Raw genomic sequence first — 17120 nt, 5'->3', positions numbered from 1 at the left:
GTAGTTGGGAGGGTTTCAGGAGTGAAGAGAGGATAAGGGAGAGAAGGGGTGGCTATACTAGTAAGTGAAAAGATAGGTAAAAGTGTGGTGGAGTGGGAAGAGGTTTATTCAAGGTTAAGGGGACCGGCTGGTCAAGAATCAATGAAAATTGGGGAAAAAATGAAAAACTGGGAAAAAAATTCTACATCTGCATATGGCAATCGACAGTCTGTATGTGGAGTATTTAATCAAAATTCGCCTTATTTTTGTAGTTATGGCAAATAAACCCCCTCCTCCCCCCAACTCGACCCCATCTCGGCCCTATGATACGTATTGGTCACTACAATATATATATTATTGCAATAAATAACAATTTGTAATGATGGAGTGCTATTCCTAGTGACTTCTGGCAACTCGTCTCTGTACCAGAGGTTATATATAGACCCCAGAATGGGTAGATGCCTCAGAAAGCGATAAACAGTAGACAAATATTGAGTGATACGCTCCACTGCAAGCCACCATCAATCCTTTTGTCATTTGACAAGCTGTTATACTATTTTTGAGATGCCATGTCCTCGCAAGCAAACCAAACACCTTCAGGAAGCTAGGAAAAGGCAATAATTACAAAGTAAGCAAGCTATGACACCCTAATGTAATAACCTGCCTAAAATGCAGGTGGGGACCAGGAGCTAGAAGACAGAGGATTATATAACAGGACATCAACATATATGACTGAATATGAATAAATTTTATTCTAAATATCATCAACATTCAAGCCTAAAAAGCTAAATAAGGAAATGCCATGATATCCCTTATTTATATTAGTATGTAGGGGTTCAAAGTTAGTGAAAACTTTGACGGCCCGTATCTCAAAACCTAAGTTTTATACCTTCAAACTTCTACTCCTCCATAACTTTTTAATCAATTTCAATGAAAATTCACACATAATATGTCTAAATCTGCCTGATTGATGAAATAGAACGTTTTTTTTTAATATCTGAAAGGGTTAATTTTTGCCAATTTTTTTTCCCCCTATTTGAAGGGAGACGGGGTGGGAAAAGATATAAAAATTAAAATTCCACAAACTAATTACTTTAACTAAAATTTCTCTCTATTAGTTTGAAGGTCTGGATAAGGTCCTTCCACCATATTAATTTCATTCATGTAGAGCAATTATTATAGGAGGAGTAGTCATTTCAAAATTATCAATTTTTTTGAAAGGGAGATGGGGGGGGGGCAAAACATGAAAGGGTTGCAGATTAGTTTTTTTGGGTTAGGAAAGATGTATATGGTGTCCTTAACTCCTGGCATAAATTTCTGTGCAATAACCCAATTAATAAAGATTTTCATCTTTTGATCAGCCGGTCCCCTTAAGGTGGATGAAGGTGAAACTAGAAGGGGAGATGTGGGTCTTTGTAAGTGCATATGGGCCTGGTAGTGAGAAGAATGTAGAGGAAAGGGAGCCTTTTGGATAGGTTTAATTGAGTGCATAAAGAATTTAGGGAGAAATGTCTAATGTAGTGGTATTGGAAGACCCTTAATGCTAGGGTAGGAAATTAACCAATAGATGGAATGGTTGGGAAGTGTGGAGTTCCAAGGAAAAATTATAATGGAGAGTTGATGGTGGAGATGTGTCCAGAGAGCTGATGATAGCAAATATAGTGGATAGTTTTAGATACTTGGGTGCTTTAATAAACTTCACTATTCCTTCTTCTACCAAGTTGGTTTCTCTTCTTTGCTGCTCCATTAGCTCTTTAATGGTTACTCTATCCCTTTTATACTCATTTGTTTTTGTCCTGGCCCTGCTTGTTTTGATAGTATCAAGAAGACTACTTTCATTTGCCAAAGTTACATTTTTCCTTTTCATTTATCTGTATTTTATGAGCTGGGCTTGTTTCTTTTTCTTGTTCAAGCTTTTGCTTTAGGTCAAGTAACTTTGACTCATGGGAAGAAAGTAGTCCTCTCAGTTGTTTCAATTCAAATACTATTTCACTTACCTCTATTGTGGAGTTCATTGACTTTGAAATCTACCTTTTTCAGTATCAGCATGATTAATTTCTTCAAAGAAATTACTCTGCCTTGTTTGTAGGAAACCTTTGAAATTTTCCATTTTGTAGTATAAACACAAAAAACAAATCAACACCTTGTAATGTGAACAACCTAAAAAGGATTTTGATATTTTGTTTCCTATCTTGAGTGACATCAGAGATGAAAAAAACTCACTATTTTCCCTCCCTGACTCTCAAAGTTGGAACCAGTAATTTTATGTTTCCACCCCCCCCCCTGTTCACTCATTTGGCAAATTTTCCCATTTGATACTTTTAAAAAGGATAAGATTTTGAGTGTTGAGCATCAGTTGTCACACTGTCCCAGTATTTGTCTGTGTGGAACTGCTTTAATGGTTTCAACAACACTATCAAGTCACTGCCTCTTCTTTAATCTCTGTCATATGTTTTATTTGTAAGGTAGGGGACCAGTATGGTCTGTATTCTTAGAATTATGTTTATAGGCTCCACTTTTTGTGGAGACCATACCACTGCTGCATATTCTAATCTAGGGCAGATCAGGTATTCTATGAATTTTCATAATTTCCTTGTCCATGTGTTTAAAAGATACTTTTATGTCCATCAGTATTCTATGATTTACTCACATTTTTGCTTTTATGTTTTCCAGGTGACAAGGCATCTATGACCAATACTCTCAGATTTTTCTTTTGCTTTTATGAATTATTCATTTTCTGTTGAGTAAATAGATGATTATATATATGTGTATGTATAAAGCTTTTAGCCATTTCTAGTTATATATATATTTTTGGCATTAATATTAATTGTTCATAACTGGAATGTGTGTAGTGGGGTGGGGTAGGAAAGGAGAAATAAATATACTTCCATATTTTATGGTAACTTAAGCATTTCAATTTGACCAATATTATTTAGTATAATTTTCTTATCACTGATAACTCAAGTATCGTTGCTTAAAATATACCTTTCTACATTTTTCTTTATTAATATTTTAATAGTGAATACATTTTTGTATTTTATTATTGTTTTTTAACATGTGTTCTGTATAAATTTATTTAGCAAATTGAGTATAGAATTAAAAGTTAATTCATGGGATACTGAAGGTCAACATTGGGGAGGAATTTATAGATTATTCACAGTTTATGGTTACAATGTGCATGAGCAGACTAGCTGACAAGAGCTGAAGTGAAATACAATATGTAGGTAAAAAGAATGCTTTATTTGACAGCAAGATGGATCCCTGTGTGGGTTACATTGCTTAAACAACCTCCTGCAAGGTCACTATTACACAGCTGTTGACTTAGCAGAGATTGCACAGCAGATGGATCAAGAAGAACAGACAAGAATGGCAGAATCAGGCATTCATACTGATGACTTTAGAAGATTTATGGAGGTTTGTAGATTTAGATGATATCTATATATATAGCATGTGCATACAAAATTATTTGCATTAAACTAGTGGTTCCCAAATATTTTTAGGCTGTCACCCTTGGTTCCTTGGATTGATCCTTAATGATTTTGCCCATACACACATACAAATGCACACCTTTTGTTTGACATTAGATTTACTGCAATTTAAAGCAGCTTATATAATAATATACACAAATGTATATTTCACATATAGAATTTAAGCCATTAAATTAATTTAGCTATTTTAGCAATATGAGGGACCAATGCTGGCATCTTCAAGTGTTGGTCCAGTGTAATGGATGTTGAAAAGAATAATCTCCCTGCTACCCACCTTAAAAACCCATCAACCCCTTCATCTCCATCTGGGGGTGCATCCTCAGTGGACTAGGCCCAAGATCTCTATGTATCAACTTTGTATCTGCCCCATCTTTTGACATAAAGAGAACTGATACCTGGCAACCACTTTCCTTCTCTTACACCTATTTGCCAGTGATGGAAATGATCACACATGTATTTAGCAGTGTGGACAAAATGTATGAAGAGACTCTGTCATCATTGACAGATAAAAGAGGAAGATATGATTTGATAGTAGTAGTCAGGTAATTAAAGTAGGTGAAACTACTACAATTATATATCAAAAGGCTTCTTCCCCTTACACAGGATGTAGCCTGCCAAGGCATACAAATACTCCCACCCATCCTGGCAACTGATGTATTGTTTAACAAAGACTTTCCCATAAACCCGAACTACACATTCTCTATAGATAGCCAAACAAAATGCATAATCCATAACCTCATGCACTAATCTGCCTGTGGCCCTGACAAAGTAACATTCATCTAAAACAGCTTGGACCACATGACATACATGCACTCACCAACATTGCAAACTACATCTATTTACACAGCACCACACCTGACATCTGGAAGCAAGGGAAAATCATTGCCATCCCCAAACCCAACAAAGACCCAACAGTTACTGCATGACACCACCCGGTCAAACTTCTCAGCACCCCCTCTAAAATCTAGAACACCTTGTACTACAACTTGTCACATCACACAACCCCCCATACTGAATCACAACATAATTTTAGACCACTATACTCCTCAAACATTCTTCTGATAAACCTCACACAAAAAGTTTTCAATGGCATTTCAGATAAGCCCCACACAGAACACTTGTCATAACACCAGACATTAGTAAAGCTTTTGATGCTATCCCCCATCACAATCTCACAAACAAAATATATAACACAAACATGCACAATGATACCAAAAGATGGCTGGCCAATTATCTAGCATGGAAAGAATGAGTGAAGAAAGATTAGTAAAAGAGGTGTGGAAGGCAGAGATGGAAGGAGTGAACATGAGGGGGTGTCCTAGGATGAGATGGATGGATGGAGTAAAAGGGGCATTACAAAAGAGAGGAATGTCAGTTAAGGAAGGACAGGAGCGGACAGGAGATAGGGGTGAATGGAGAAGGGTTGTGTGTGGATGATGCTGTGATGCATTAGGGGGAGTGGGTGGGGGATGGGGGATGAGGAAGTGCGTATGAGAAATAATTTGATGCAGCCCAAAGGGATTTCTCCCAGTCTTCTCCTTTTCTGCATGAGGGGATAGAGGGGGGGGGGGGTTGCCGAATTAATGAAGTGGGCTTGCTGTGGATGTGCTGTGTCTTGCTACACTGCTTCTGACCCAGGGCAGTGGACAGGATGCAGGGATGACCTGTCATCCAGGAGGTGCCAAGATGAGAGGGAGGGAGGAGGGTGGGGGGGATGGAATTGGTGGGAGTGGTTTCTATGCCTTTTTCTTTTTTGGCTACCCCATATGTAAGGGGGGAAAAAGCCTTTGGTATATGTATGTATGTAGAAATGCTTATGTGTCATATAATGGCCAATCATTACACACCAGAAACTTTAGGAATGGAGTACCACAGGGCTCAGTTCTATTCCCCACTCTCATTATTCTCTACCTGCATAATATACCCACACCTGACACCTCAGAAATACAAATCTCTTATTATGTATGCAACATAATAATTATATGCACACACCATAACACAGAACAAAGCTGCAGAAATACTACAATCTTATTTCAACACACTTAACACCTGGTTCACTACAAATAGAATCAAAATAGCCCCAACCAAATCTACAGCCACACTTCTCACTAATTGAACATCAGAACACAAATACAAATATCGTTCATCATAGTGGCAACATGCATATGCGCTCCTGAAATACTTTAAAAAACGAAACGTCTTAAAAGTGATACAGTTATAGAATACCTAGGGGGTGTGATATATGGCAAGGGGAGTGCTCGTGGATACTCAGAATGATTAAGTTACAATGTAAGTAGTGTGTAATTGAAACAAAATGGAAGAAAACAATGACGAGCCAGAGAAACCACAAGATGGCTGTCCATTGCATTACAATGTAAACATGTACCTAGACCCATCTACTGGCACAAGAGCAAAGCAAAATACAAACATATGTTTTATATCACCAAGAGGCATGAAAAGGTTTCTACTTGATAATGGCGATGAGAGTCATTTCTCTGGATTTAGTGGGTACAAAAGGCTCTTTAGTAGAGTTATAGACATACTATGGAAGACGAACAGAGATCTAAACAAGAAAGTGAGTGACTTGATTTACACTGAGTAGATCCTGCTTGATTTACTTTCACCTACTAACTTCCACTCCCTGGTCCAGTCTATGGTTTATATACCATTTAAATGCTGAGATCAGCATCTGGTGAGTGGAGTTGACAGTTTTACATCTTAGTTTTATTGTTTTTACAAATGGAAGGTTTAAACATAGGTTTTATTATAAAGGTTTAGTTCTCTTATGTGGTTGTTTCTTGTAGTTTGTGTTTGGGTTTATTTGGAGATGTGGTGTATGTGTGTGTTGGAGGTGTGTTTCTGGCTCTTTTGCCATTATCACGCACTGATCATATGATGGTTGGTCATCTAAGGCATGGATGGGTTTTCATTCATGTGTTGTGATGTAGTTTTCCATGGGTAATGTTATGATATATAAGGTTACATGTCTCATATTCTTTCCTAGTTCTACTCTGCAACTAATCCACATATACTCCTTTCTTCTCTTCTACCACCACCACCCATTCATCTGACCATTCACTACCCTTCCTTCTATTCCCCCCATCCTTTTCTTCCCACATACTATCTTTGAGCACTTTGTTACTTCCTGCCTTAAATATACTCATTCTTCTACTCCTACTTCACTGTTATCTCTCACCACCTCCCACTCTTCTCTCAACTTCTAGTATTGTTTCTTCTTTTCCTTCTCATTCAATTTGTTAATTCTCAACACCTCGCACACTTTTCCTTCCCCTCCACTTTTCTTCCACTCTCAGTTTCCCTTCTACCAAAAAATTATCTTACACCCCCATTTTCTCTCCTGAAAACATGATCCTATCCTTCCTTTGGATACCACTACATAGTCCATTAATGCCTGATGGACCACCCATCCCTTCACCTTTTCCCATGTATATTTATGCTTGGAATTTTTTTTATTAAACACTGATAATGATAATTATATACACTCAGTCCTCAATTTAACAGACCCCATTTGATGGATTTTGGAGGTAACAGACAAAATACATTGACTCAGAATGAATTTCTGAATCCCCCCACTACAATCACAGCATATTCTAAGTAAATCTGATATGAAATTAGAGTAAATATGTTGATCAATGTTCCCTCTGTCTGTTAGATCAAAGTATTAGTGTATAGTATATTTTTAACTGCATGAAGAATATCTGTTAAACAGAAAAAAAAAAGAGTGTGAATGATAGAAATAGATGAAAGGAAATTGTGAATGGATGAAAGAATGATGCAGTCTAAAGTGATGTCCATCTCATCTACTCTGTAAAGCATTTTGAGTAGATGAGGAGGGGGTTGCCATATAATGAAGTTGTGAAAGCACTATGCCTCATTGCATTGCCTTCAACTCAGCTGTCTACTGGGTAAAAGGATAACCCTTCATCCTCTTATAGAGGGAAAGGACATTTGGTATATGCCTTTGCAATGTTTCATTTTGGCAAAAATTATTAACCACTTCCATACGGTGACGCCTATGAAGGCGCCATGAGGAGCAAGTGGGTACGCGATGATGCCGACGTCGGCATCTTGATTATATTGTAGTCGTACCTACGTAAGCTCCATTCTCTCTAAACTGGCTTCATCATATTTTCTATGGTTATCAAAATTCACGGGTGATAGAGAACGAACGATTGAGCACTGACTTTATTTTTTTTAATGCGATTATTATGACGCAACATCGTACGTCGGGCAGCTAATGCTGCCAGACGTGCGATGTGCCCTGGAGTGAAGAGGTTAAGGTGGATTTGGAAGGATATGTGTTGTCACTGATAAAAACTATATACAGACGCTCCTCTACTTACGTTCATTCGTTTTACATTTTTTCGATTTTACGTTTGAACTGACTGTAAAAAACAAATTGTAAAAAAAAAAAAAAAATTGAGTGAATTTTTTGGTTTAGCGCGCTCTCCATAGTTCAAACGATACTTACGTATGACGCTGTGTCCATTGTTTACATGGCACAAACGACAGACTGAATGTGCCTTGCCTCGTCCTCATCCTCCTCCTCCCCCTCCTCCTCCACCATCTCAATTTATGTTGCTTGAATTTAATTTATTTGAAATTTATGTTATTATTTTACAATGTTATGTGTATAATTAATGATTTAGGGGTGTTTTATAAGATACGGTAATAGAATTTACGGATGTATAGTACAGTAACAACTTACGTTCATTTTCAACATAAGTTCGGCTGTTCAGAACGTAACTAAAACGTAAGTTGAGGAGCGTCTATATATTATACTTCCAAGTAGTATTACATGATATTGAGATTAAATTTCATACATATTTGTCTACTTCCCACAGCAACCGTCAAGCAATATGGATGACAGTGGTATGTTTAGTGTACAAGTTTTAACCTCAGCGCTGAAAATTTGGGACCTAAACCTTGTACCATATGCATCATCAAATCCAATAGCAGTGGCAGCTCGTAACAATCCAACGTAAGTGCAATGGATATGATAGTATATTAGATTAGTGAAATGTTAGCTAATGTTTTAGGGATTTACAAGTTTGAAAATGAAATGATAAAGATATTTAATATATTTTCATTGGTTCCTTTGTTCGTAAAAGATTTACAAGAAGTGTATGTTAATACTAATTTTAAGTCACAGAAATACATGAAAAAAGTAATGCTTTTCTTTGAAATTTTTATTGTAATCCAAAAATTTAACCAGATATATATAGTGACAGAGTTTGGGAAGGTGTGTGAAATAATGAAGTTAAAGATAAATGTGGGTAAAAGTAAGGTGATGAGATGTACAAGGGGAGAGAGTGGCAGCAGGCTGGAGGTGAGTATTAAGGGAGAGAGACTGGAGGACATGAATAGTTTTAGATACATGGGAGCGAATGTGGCAGGAAAGGGAGGAGTGGGGGTGGAGGTAGAATATGGATTGAGAGAAGCGAGTAAATGCCTTGGTGGATTAAAAAGCGTAATGAGAAACAGATGCTAAGAGGAGATTGTATGAAGGAGTGATTGTGCTGACATCACTGTATAGGGCAGAAACATGGAGCATAAGAGAGGAAGAGAGAAGGAGTTTGAATGTGTTTGAGATGAAATGCCTGAGAAGTATGATAGGGATTACTAGGCTAAATAGAGTGAGAAATGAGGAGGTGAGCAAGAGAACAGGGGTGGAAAGGGAGTTGGGAGATAGAGTTGATGAAAGAGTATTAGGATGGTTTGGACACATGGAAAGAATGAGTAAAGAAAAATTAGTAAAAGAGGTGTGGAAGGAGTGAACATGAGGGGCATCCTAGGATGAGATGGATGGATGGGGTAAAAGGGGCATTCGGAAAGAGGGGAATGTCTGTTGAGGAAGGACGGGAGCAGACAGAAAATAGGGGTGAATGGAGAATGGTTGTGTATGGATGATGCTGTGATACATGAGGGGAAGTGGATGGGGGATGGGGGGTGAAGGAGTATGTATGAGAAAGCAATTGACACAGCCCGAGGGGATTTCTCCCCGTCTTCTCCTTTTCTACATGAGGGGACAGAGGGAGGGGGTCACCGATTTAATGAAGCGGCCTTGCTGTGGATGTGCTGTGTCTTGTGACACTGCTTCTGACCCAGGGCAGTGGGCAAAATGCAGGGATGACCTGTTATCCAGGAGGTGCCAAGATAAGAGGGAGGGCAGAGGATAGACGGGAGTGGAGTATGTAGGGGATGGAATGGGTGGGAGTGGTTTCTATGCCTTGTCTTTAGGCTACCTCCCTTGTAAGGGGTAAAAAAGCCTTTGGTATATGTATATATATATATATATATATATATATATACATATACCGTATATATCGGGTGGGCAGTCCAAAATGGAAGTCAGATTATCTGATTAATTGTATTCACATTTTTTAATTGAATCAGACAAACCCCTGCCAAATGAATTTGATAATCACAATCAGACTGCTGAAAACTAATAGCAATTTGCAGTTAATCCAGATCGATGTCATCTTTGTTTTTTCGCAATAACAGTTTCTTTACCAATTTTTCTATATTTTTCTTGAGTAGCTATTTTTTTTTTTATTCTATTCACATTTTCATATTTTATCTATAGTATAATGCATAAAATATCATGATTAACTACTAAATCATATGTGATAAAAAGGTTATATTTCACAAGTGTAAAGTAGGTGTAATTCATGTTTAGTCTTGGTTTTTCGTATGCGTCTCATATCGATTAAGTGATGCGTCACACCAGTTTAGAGCCAGTCATCATAAGAGCAAGCTGCTGCTGCACTGCTCCCTTGCCACCACTTGTGAATGCATTGAAGTAATCCTTCTGTTTTCATTTTCCTGCTATTGTGGACTCCAGCGGCAGCAAGTTGCACCAATAATATTTGCATTTATTATTTCTATTTTGTTCTAATGTTATTCATATCTAGACTATTAGTTTCATATAATAATAAAAAATCAAGCTTAGATTTCATGAATTACCCATTTTTGTCACCCGAATCAGATAATCAAATCTGACTTGACGAGCCGGAGAATTGGTAACAGTTAATCGGAATTCAATTTTCTTGAATCACACCCACCTCTGGTAAATATATATATATATATATATACACACATATATACATACATACATTTTAACAACCACAATGCACTTTAATTCTAAGCCATCAAAGGCCATCATGCTTGAAATTGAAATGTGGTACTACCCAGGACAGTACCACATTTCAATTTCAAGCATGCTGGCCTTTGATGGCTTAGAATTAAAGTGCATTGTGGTTGTTGAAATGTATCTCTAATCACTGGGACCTATTCAGTGATATATATATATATATATATATATATATATATATATATATATATATATATATATATGTACATATATATATATATATATGTATGTATTTACCTAGTTGTATTTTACGGGAAGGGGAGCTATGCTCGTGGGGTCCCGTCTTCATATCTCATTTTATCTAAACTATTTTTAAATTCATGTATTGTTTTTGCACACACCACTTTCTCATCTAACTTGTTCCAACTGTTTATTACTCTGTGAGGAAAGCTCTTCTTTTTCAAGTCTCTTCTATAGCTGTCTTTTTTTATTTTCTTTCCGTGTCCTCTTGTATTTCTGTCATCCCATTTTATCAGATTCTCTCTATCAGTAATTTCTATGCCTTTCATGATTCTGTAAATAGCTATCAAATCTCCTCTCTCTCTTCCTTGCTCTAGTGTCTGTAGTTCAAGTTTTTCTAGTCTCTCTTCATATGATAGTTTTGAGTGTTGGTGCCAGTTTTGTAATTGCTCTTTGTATTCTTTCAAGTTTTTTTATACATTTTTTTGTACTTGGTGACCATATCGTTGCTGCATATTCCAATCTTGGTCTTATCAGGGTGATTAGGATTTTCTTCACCATTTCTTCATCCAGGTATGTAAATGCAACTTTGATTGTTCTTATTAAATTATAAGTTTCTCCAAAAATCTTATTTATATGTTTCTCAGGTGACATATTATTCATAACAATGACTCCCAGGTCCTTCGCATTTTCTACTTTTTTTATTCCTTCTCCCAATTTATATGCTCCTGTTATTCTGTTTTTGCTTTTTCCAAATTCCATTATACTACACTTTTTTGTATTGAACTCCATTTCCCACTTCCTACTCCATTCTTGTACTTTATTTAGATCTCTCTGTAGTGATTCACAATCTTCTTCAGTTTTCACTCTTTTTAGTAGTTTTGCATCATCTGCAAAGAAGCTCATATAGCTTTCAATTCCTTCATCCATATCATTAATATATATAGCAAACATTATTGGGGGCAGAACTGTAACCGCTTATTACTTCATCCCATTTTGAGTGCTGGTTTCTTATCACTACTCTCATTTTTCTTTCTTGCAAAAAGTCCTCCATCCAATTTAGTAGTTTGCCCTGTATTCCTCCTTCAGTTTCTAATTTCTTAAGCAACTTCTTATGTGGTACTTTGTCAAAAGCTTTCTTTAGATCTAAAAATGCACAGTCCGCCCATCCATCTCTTTCTTGTATTATATCTATTAGCCTTGAATAGAAACATATTAAATTGGTGACACATGATCGTCCTTGTCTGAATCCAAATTGCCTTGGATTTAACACTGGTTTTTTTTCTAGATATTTTACCCATCTACTTTTGATAATTCTTTCACAAATTTTTGCTATTGTACTTGTTAGAGAGACTGGTCTATAGTTGGTAGGTTCTTCTTTATTTCCTCCTTTATATATAGGTACTATATTTGCTTTTTTCCAATCTTCTGGAACTTTTCCTTCTTTCAAGGAACTATTTAGTATGCTATGTATTTTGTCTGCCAGTTCATTCCTGCATTCTTTCAGTATCCAGTTTGCTATTTCATCTGGTCCATGCGATTTTCTGACATCAAGATTACTCAAGTGTGTTAATATTTCATTCTTTGTTACTTCTATTTCTTCCATAGGGGGGACTTTCTCTTTCCATTCGTTCTCTTCAGGTTGTATGTTCTCCCTTGTAAACACTGATTTAAAATGTTTGTTCATAATTTCCGCCATTTCCATTTCCTCAGTGTATTCAACTCCCTCTTGTCTTAATTTCTCCAAGTCTTGTTTGTTTTTCAGTTTATTGTTTACAAATCTGTAGAATAGTTTTGGTTGATCTTTACACTTTTCTATGATATCTTTTTCATATTTTCTCTTTTCCTCTCTGCACATTTGTACATATTCATTTCTATAACAGGTATATATTTTTCATTTTTCAGGTCTGTCTTTTTTCCATCTGGTCCAGGCTTTGTCTCTTTTGTCTTTTAACTCCCTACAGCTTTTGTTGTACCAGCATTTTACATATTCTTTTTCTTGTTTTTGTCTTGGGACATACTTTTCCACTCCTTTTTTTGTAAATTTTTGTCAAAATATTCCATTTCTCTTCTACTGTTGTTTCTTCTTTGTATATTTCTTCCCAGTTTTCCTTTTGAAAGAATTCTCTTATTTTATCAAAGTTTGTTTTTTCATACATCATTCTTCCTTTTCTATATTGTTTATTTCTTTTCATATATTTTTCTTCATTAAGTTCCAGTTCAATCAATATGTGGTCACTTTTACTTATTGGTGTTTTATATTCAATTTTGTCCACTATTCTAGGTTCGGATGTAATTACTAGGTCTAGTCTCGATGGCTCTTCTTCATTTCTATACCTAGTGTTCTCCTGTATCCATTGTGTCATTGTATGGTCAGTAACCATCTCAAGTAGAGTGTTTCCCCATGAGCCGTCTCCACCCTTTACTGTCATTTCTTCCCAGCAGATTTCTTTGCAATTAAAGTCGCCCATCATAACTATTTTTCCTCCCTCTTCCATTATCTTGTTTAATGTTATCTTTGTGTCCTCTAACATACTTTTATGTTCACTCTCTTCCCATGAGGCTGTTTTTGGGGGCACATAATTTATCACAAAATTTCTGCTCTTCTTATCTCTGTCTTCTACTTCCATCATTATCTTCTCTACTGTATTCTTTCCATATGTGACACACTTCACGTTTATATCCTTCTTAGTCAGGAACATAACTCCACCCCCTTCCTTTTTCACTCTGTTTCTAATCCAATAATTATATGCATCATGTCCTACACTGTTGGGTGGTAGTGGACCTTTTAATTTTGTTTCTACAATTCCCATTATGTCTGGTTCTTTTTCTTTCAAATAATCATTCAGCTCATTCAATCCTGTTATTAATCCATCTATATTTGTGTAAGACACTCTTAGTTTTCTGCCACTTCCATTGTGTTCTCTGTTTCCCTTTTGTTTTTCTCTTGTATGTCGACTTTCTTTAGTTTCATATTCACTACTCTCCAATAGAAAATCTCTTTTTCTGACTCCGTTCTTATCTCGTTTTTTTCCTTTGCTTCAAGTCTTTTCTGTTTTTCTTCCTCTCTTTCCTCTTTATTCATTTCCCTTTTTATCCATACCTTTTTATATTGTTCACTTGTTGCTAGTTTCCCTGTTTTGGATAAGATATTCTCAGCCGTAGTTTGTGACCTGAATTTAATCTTAATTGGTCTGGTCTTGTCTGTACTATATTTCCCGAGCCTGAATTTCTCTTCGATTTGTTTCATTATTTCTGGTTCATCTTCCTGAACTAATTCTAGTAAATTTCTTACTTTTTCATTTTCCTCTTTGATTCTTGTGGTTCTATCTGGGTTATGTTTCTCTTCCATTCCTAATATAATTATACATTTCTTTCTGTCTGCTAAGTCTCTTACTATATTCTCCTTCTGTCTCATCACTTTAATAACTGAGTTTTCAGTTTGTTCATTCATTTGCTGTCTGATTATGTCAGTGAATGCAACTTTGCTATTTTCATGAATTTTTTTCCAACCCTCCTTGTTCTCCTTATTATTCTCCTTTAAGACTTTATTCTCATCTTTTACTTCTTTTAACTGTTTTTTTAATTCTTCAATTTCCTTAGTTAAGTTTTTGTTCGCCTTCTCTAGTTCTTCCAATTTTTCAACTCTCCGTATAATGTTGTTAACATGACCGAACCTACGCTCCAAGTCCTCGATCATCTTATCGACCTTCTCTTCTAGTCTTGTCAGTCGGGGGGGGGGGGGGTTTGTGTCCCCCCCACCCTCTTTAAATCCCTGGAAAATATTCTCATCACTTTCTACTGTATTGCTCTTATCTATACTTCTAATCTTTACATTTTTATTAGACATTTCATCATCGTCGGGGGGCCGTTTGTTTACCTTTCGCCTGTCTGCCTGGGCCAAGTCTACTCCTTCCTCATTTCCTTCCATTTCCCTCAGTAATCCCTCCCCTTCTCCTCTTTCCCTACTTTCCTACTACCCCACGAGCAATTTCCCCCCACCCTGTAAATACAATAGGCACTTCTCTTTTCGTTGGGATCCACAAAACATTAATTTTCTTCAGAACGTCTTCTAAGCCGTCCGTTCGTTGAAATGTGTGTGTGTGTATAGTGTATTTTTCGGTACTGGGCTGAAAATGAGGGGTGCACCCTGTATATGGATTTTGACTGCCATCAACCGTGTGATATATATATATATATATATATATATATATATATATACACACACATATCACAGTAAAACCACTATTGGAGTAGAAAAGACTGGAAACGGGGAATCTATATATTTTGATTGCAAACTGCAATCCTCTTCAGTAGATACACTTAAGAGAGAGCGTGCTAATTAAGTAGCACCCTTTACATGAGAAAGGGGAACATGGGAAGAGGTCTCTACCCTCGGCTCACTCCATATGTGAGGTCAGGAGGCAAATGTGTTTTTAATAGGTTGGTGATAAAAAGTCTGGATATTATATCCGGGGACCATTGCCCCTTTGAAATATTCATATAAGGCTGGTATTCAATAGTTGTGGATTCTACCATTTTGCTCCTGAACTCACATCTGGATTTATAAATAAGCTCAGCTTTATCCCAATCTAAACAATGATTAAATTGCTTAACATGTTGGAACACAGCTGAGCTCTCTTGTCCATATTTAATGGAACGTTTATGTTCAATCATCCTAGTGTTCAAATCCCTTCCAGTCTGTCCGATGTAAACTAAGTCACAACCTTTACATGGAATCGAATATACCCCTTGACTATGCTCTTCTTTTAACCTTTGGTGGACATTTACCACCTTTTTATTAATGGTATTGGGGTAATAATTAATTAAATTTAATTTGTCTTTGGGAAGAAACTTGGTCGAAGGAATAAATTATTCAGAAAAGGGAACGATTAAAGAGCTCTTGTCCAAAGAAAAATTAGAGGAAATGGGGGTGGTGTTGAAAAAATTGGATCTCACTCGGCTGAGGGCTTTGACCAAGAACCAATCCGGGTAAGCTAAATTACTAAGTTGAGATTTTATAATATTTAATTCTCCTTCAAGAAACAGGGGGCTGCAAATTCTAAGAGCTCGAAGAAACAATCCTGAGGCGACGCTACTTTTTTACTTTGTGTGGGTGACTGCTGAAAAAATGAAGATAACTACCAGAATGGGTTTCTTTTCTATAGACGGTAAAAGCAAGCTTGTCTCCGTCACGAACAATAAGAACATCTAAAAAGGGTAGCTTACCTTGTTCTTCCCATTCAACTTTAAACTTAATGTTGGAGGCTAATGAATTTAAATTAGCAAAGAAGTTATCAAATGAACCCCAATTTTCATCCCAAAGAGTGAAAAGGTCATCTACGTATCTAAACCAAACCATGTCTACAGGTTTAATGGTTGGCAGAAGAACAGACTCAAAGTATTCCATGTACAGATTGGCCAGTGCAGGAGAGAGATTTGAACCCATGCTTCAACCAAATTTTTGTCTAAAAAAAGAATTCTGAAAGGAAAAAACATTTGATGTGACACAAAGGCGAATGAGCGCAATGATTTTTGTAACGGGGAGTAGGAATTTGTCGTGAAATGGTTGTATCTTGGTTTTCAGGAAGGATAGAACGTCATCAATACAGACATGTGTGAAAAGAGAAATAACATCCAGGCTAAGCATTTTCCTTCTAGAAAAATTCACTTGTTTTAATTTTGTGATGAAATCCTCTGCGTGTTTTAAATGGGAATCGGAGAAGGTACCAACAAACGGGGATAAAAGGTTTGCTAACCATTTGGAAAGCTTGCTGGTACAAGATCCCTAATTGGAGATAATAAGTCTGAGGGGAATACAGGTAAACGTCGACTTACGATGGCATTAGGTTTCGATAGAGCCATCGTAAGACGATTTCATCGTAAGTCGATCCCCAATTTGTGTATCACTCTGTTCCGTGGTCACTGTACCTAGCCTACCTGTATATTAACCACCAGAGATACTGAATATAGCCTATTAAACATGTACAGTAGTTTATTTAATTATTTTTATCCTTTTTACCATATTCAAACACTATAATATGTATTTTCAGTACGGAACTTAAATCTCACGGGCAGCAGCCAATGCCAGCCGTACGACGTGACGTAATAATACTCGCATCATAAAATATAGTCACCGCTTATATCGATCGTTCTCTCTTTCACCCGCGAATTTTGAAAACCACAGAGAATGGGATTCAGGGCACATTTGAGAGAATGTAAAAACACAGGGGCGACTACAATAAATATAATCAAGACGCCGATATGGCAGCGTCGCGAATCCACTTGCTCCTCATGAC

The 17120-nt window shown here is 36.7% G+C and overlaps 1 protein-coding gene across 5 annotated transcripts in view; it reads left to right on the top strand.

Moving 5' to 3' along the window:
• LOC143022272 (ataxin-3-like) overlaps positions 1-17120 on the top strand; it is a 139713-nt gene that overhangs the window by 3219 nt on the left and 119374 nt on the right. For all 5 annotated transcript variants that reach the window (XR_012966041.1, XM_076180432.1, XM_076180423.1 and 2 more), the window contains exons 2-3: positions 3229-3393; positions 8333-8469. Coding sequence is in view for 4 of the 5 variants with exons in the window: in XM_076180432.1 (XP_076036547.1) it covers positions 3229-3393; positions 8333-8469 (302 nt within the window). In the remaining variant the exon portion in view is untranslated. The remainder of the gene's footprint in view (positions 1-3228; positions 3394-8332; positions 8470-17120) is intronic.

Source organism: Oratosquilla oratoria, chromosome 3 (genome assembly GCF_046742065.1).
Source record: "Oratosquilla oratoria isolate Oo_2021 chromosome 3, ASM4674206v1, whole genome shotgun sequence".
Classification (NCBI taxonomy): domain Eukaryota; kingdom Metazoa; phylum Arthropoda; class Malacostraca; order Stomatopoda; family Squillidae; genus Oratosquilla; species Oratosquilla oratoria.
Note: the sequence above shows the minus strand (reverse complement) of the source record. Positions and strands in the feature narration are given on the sequence as shown.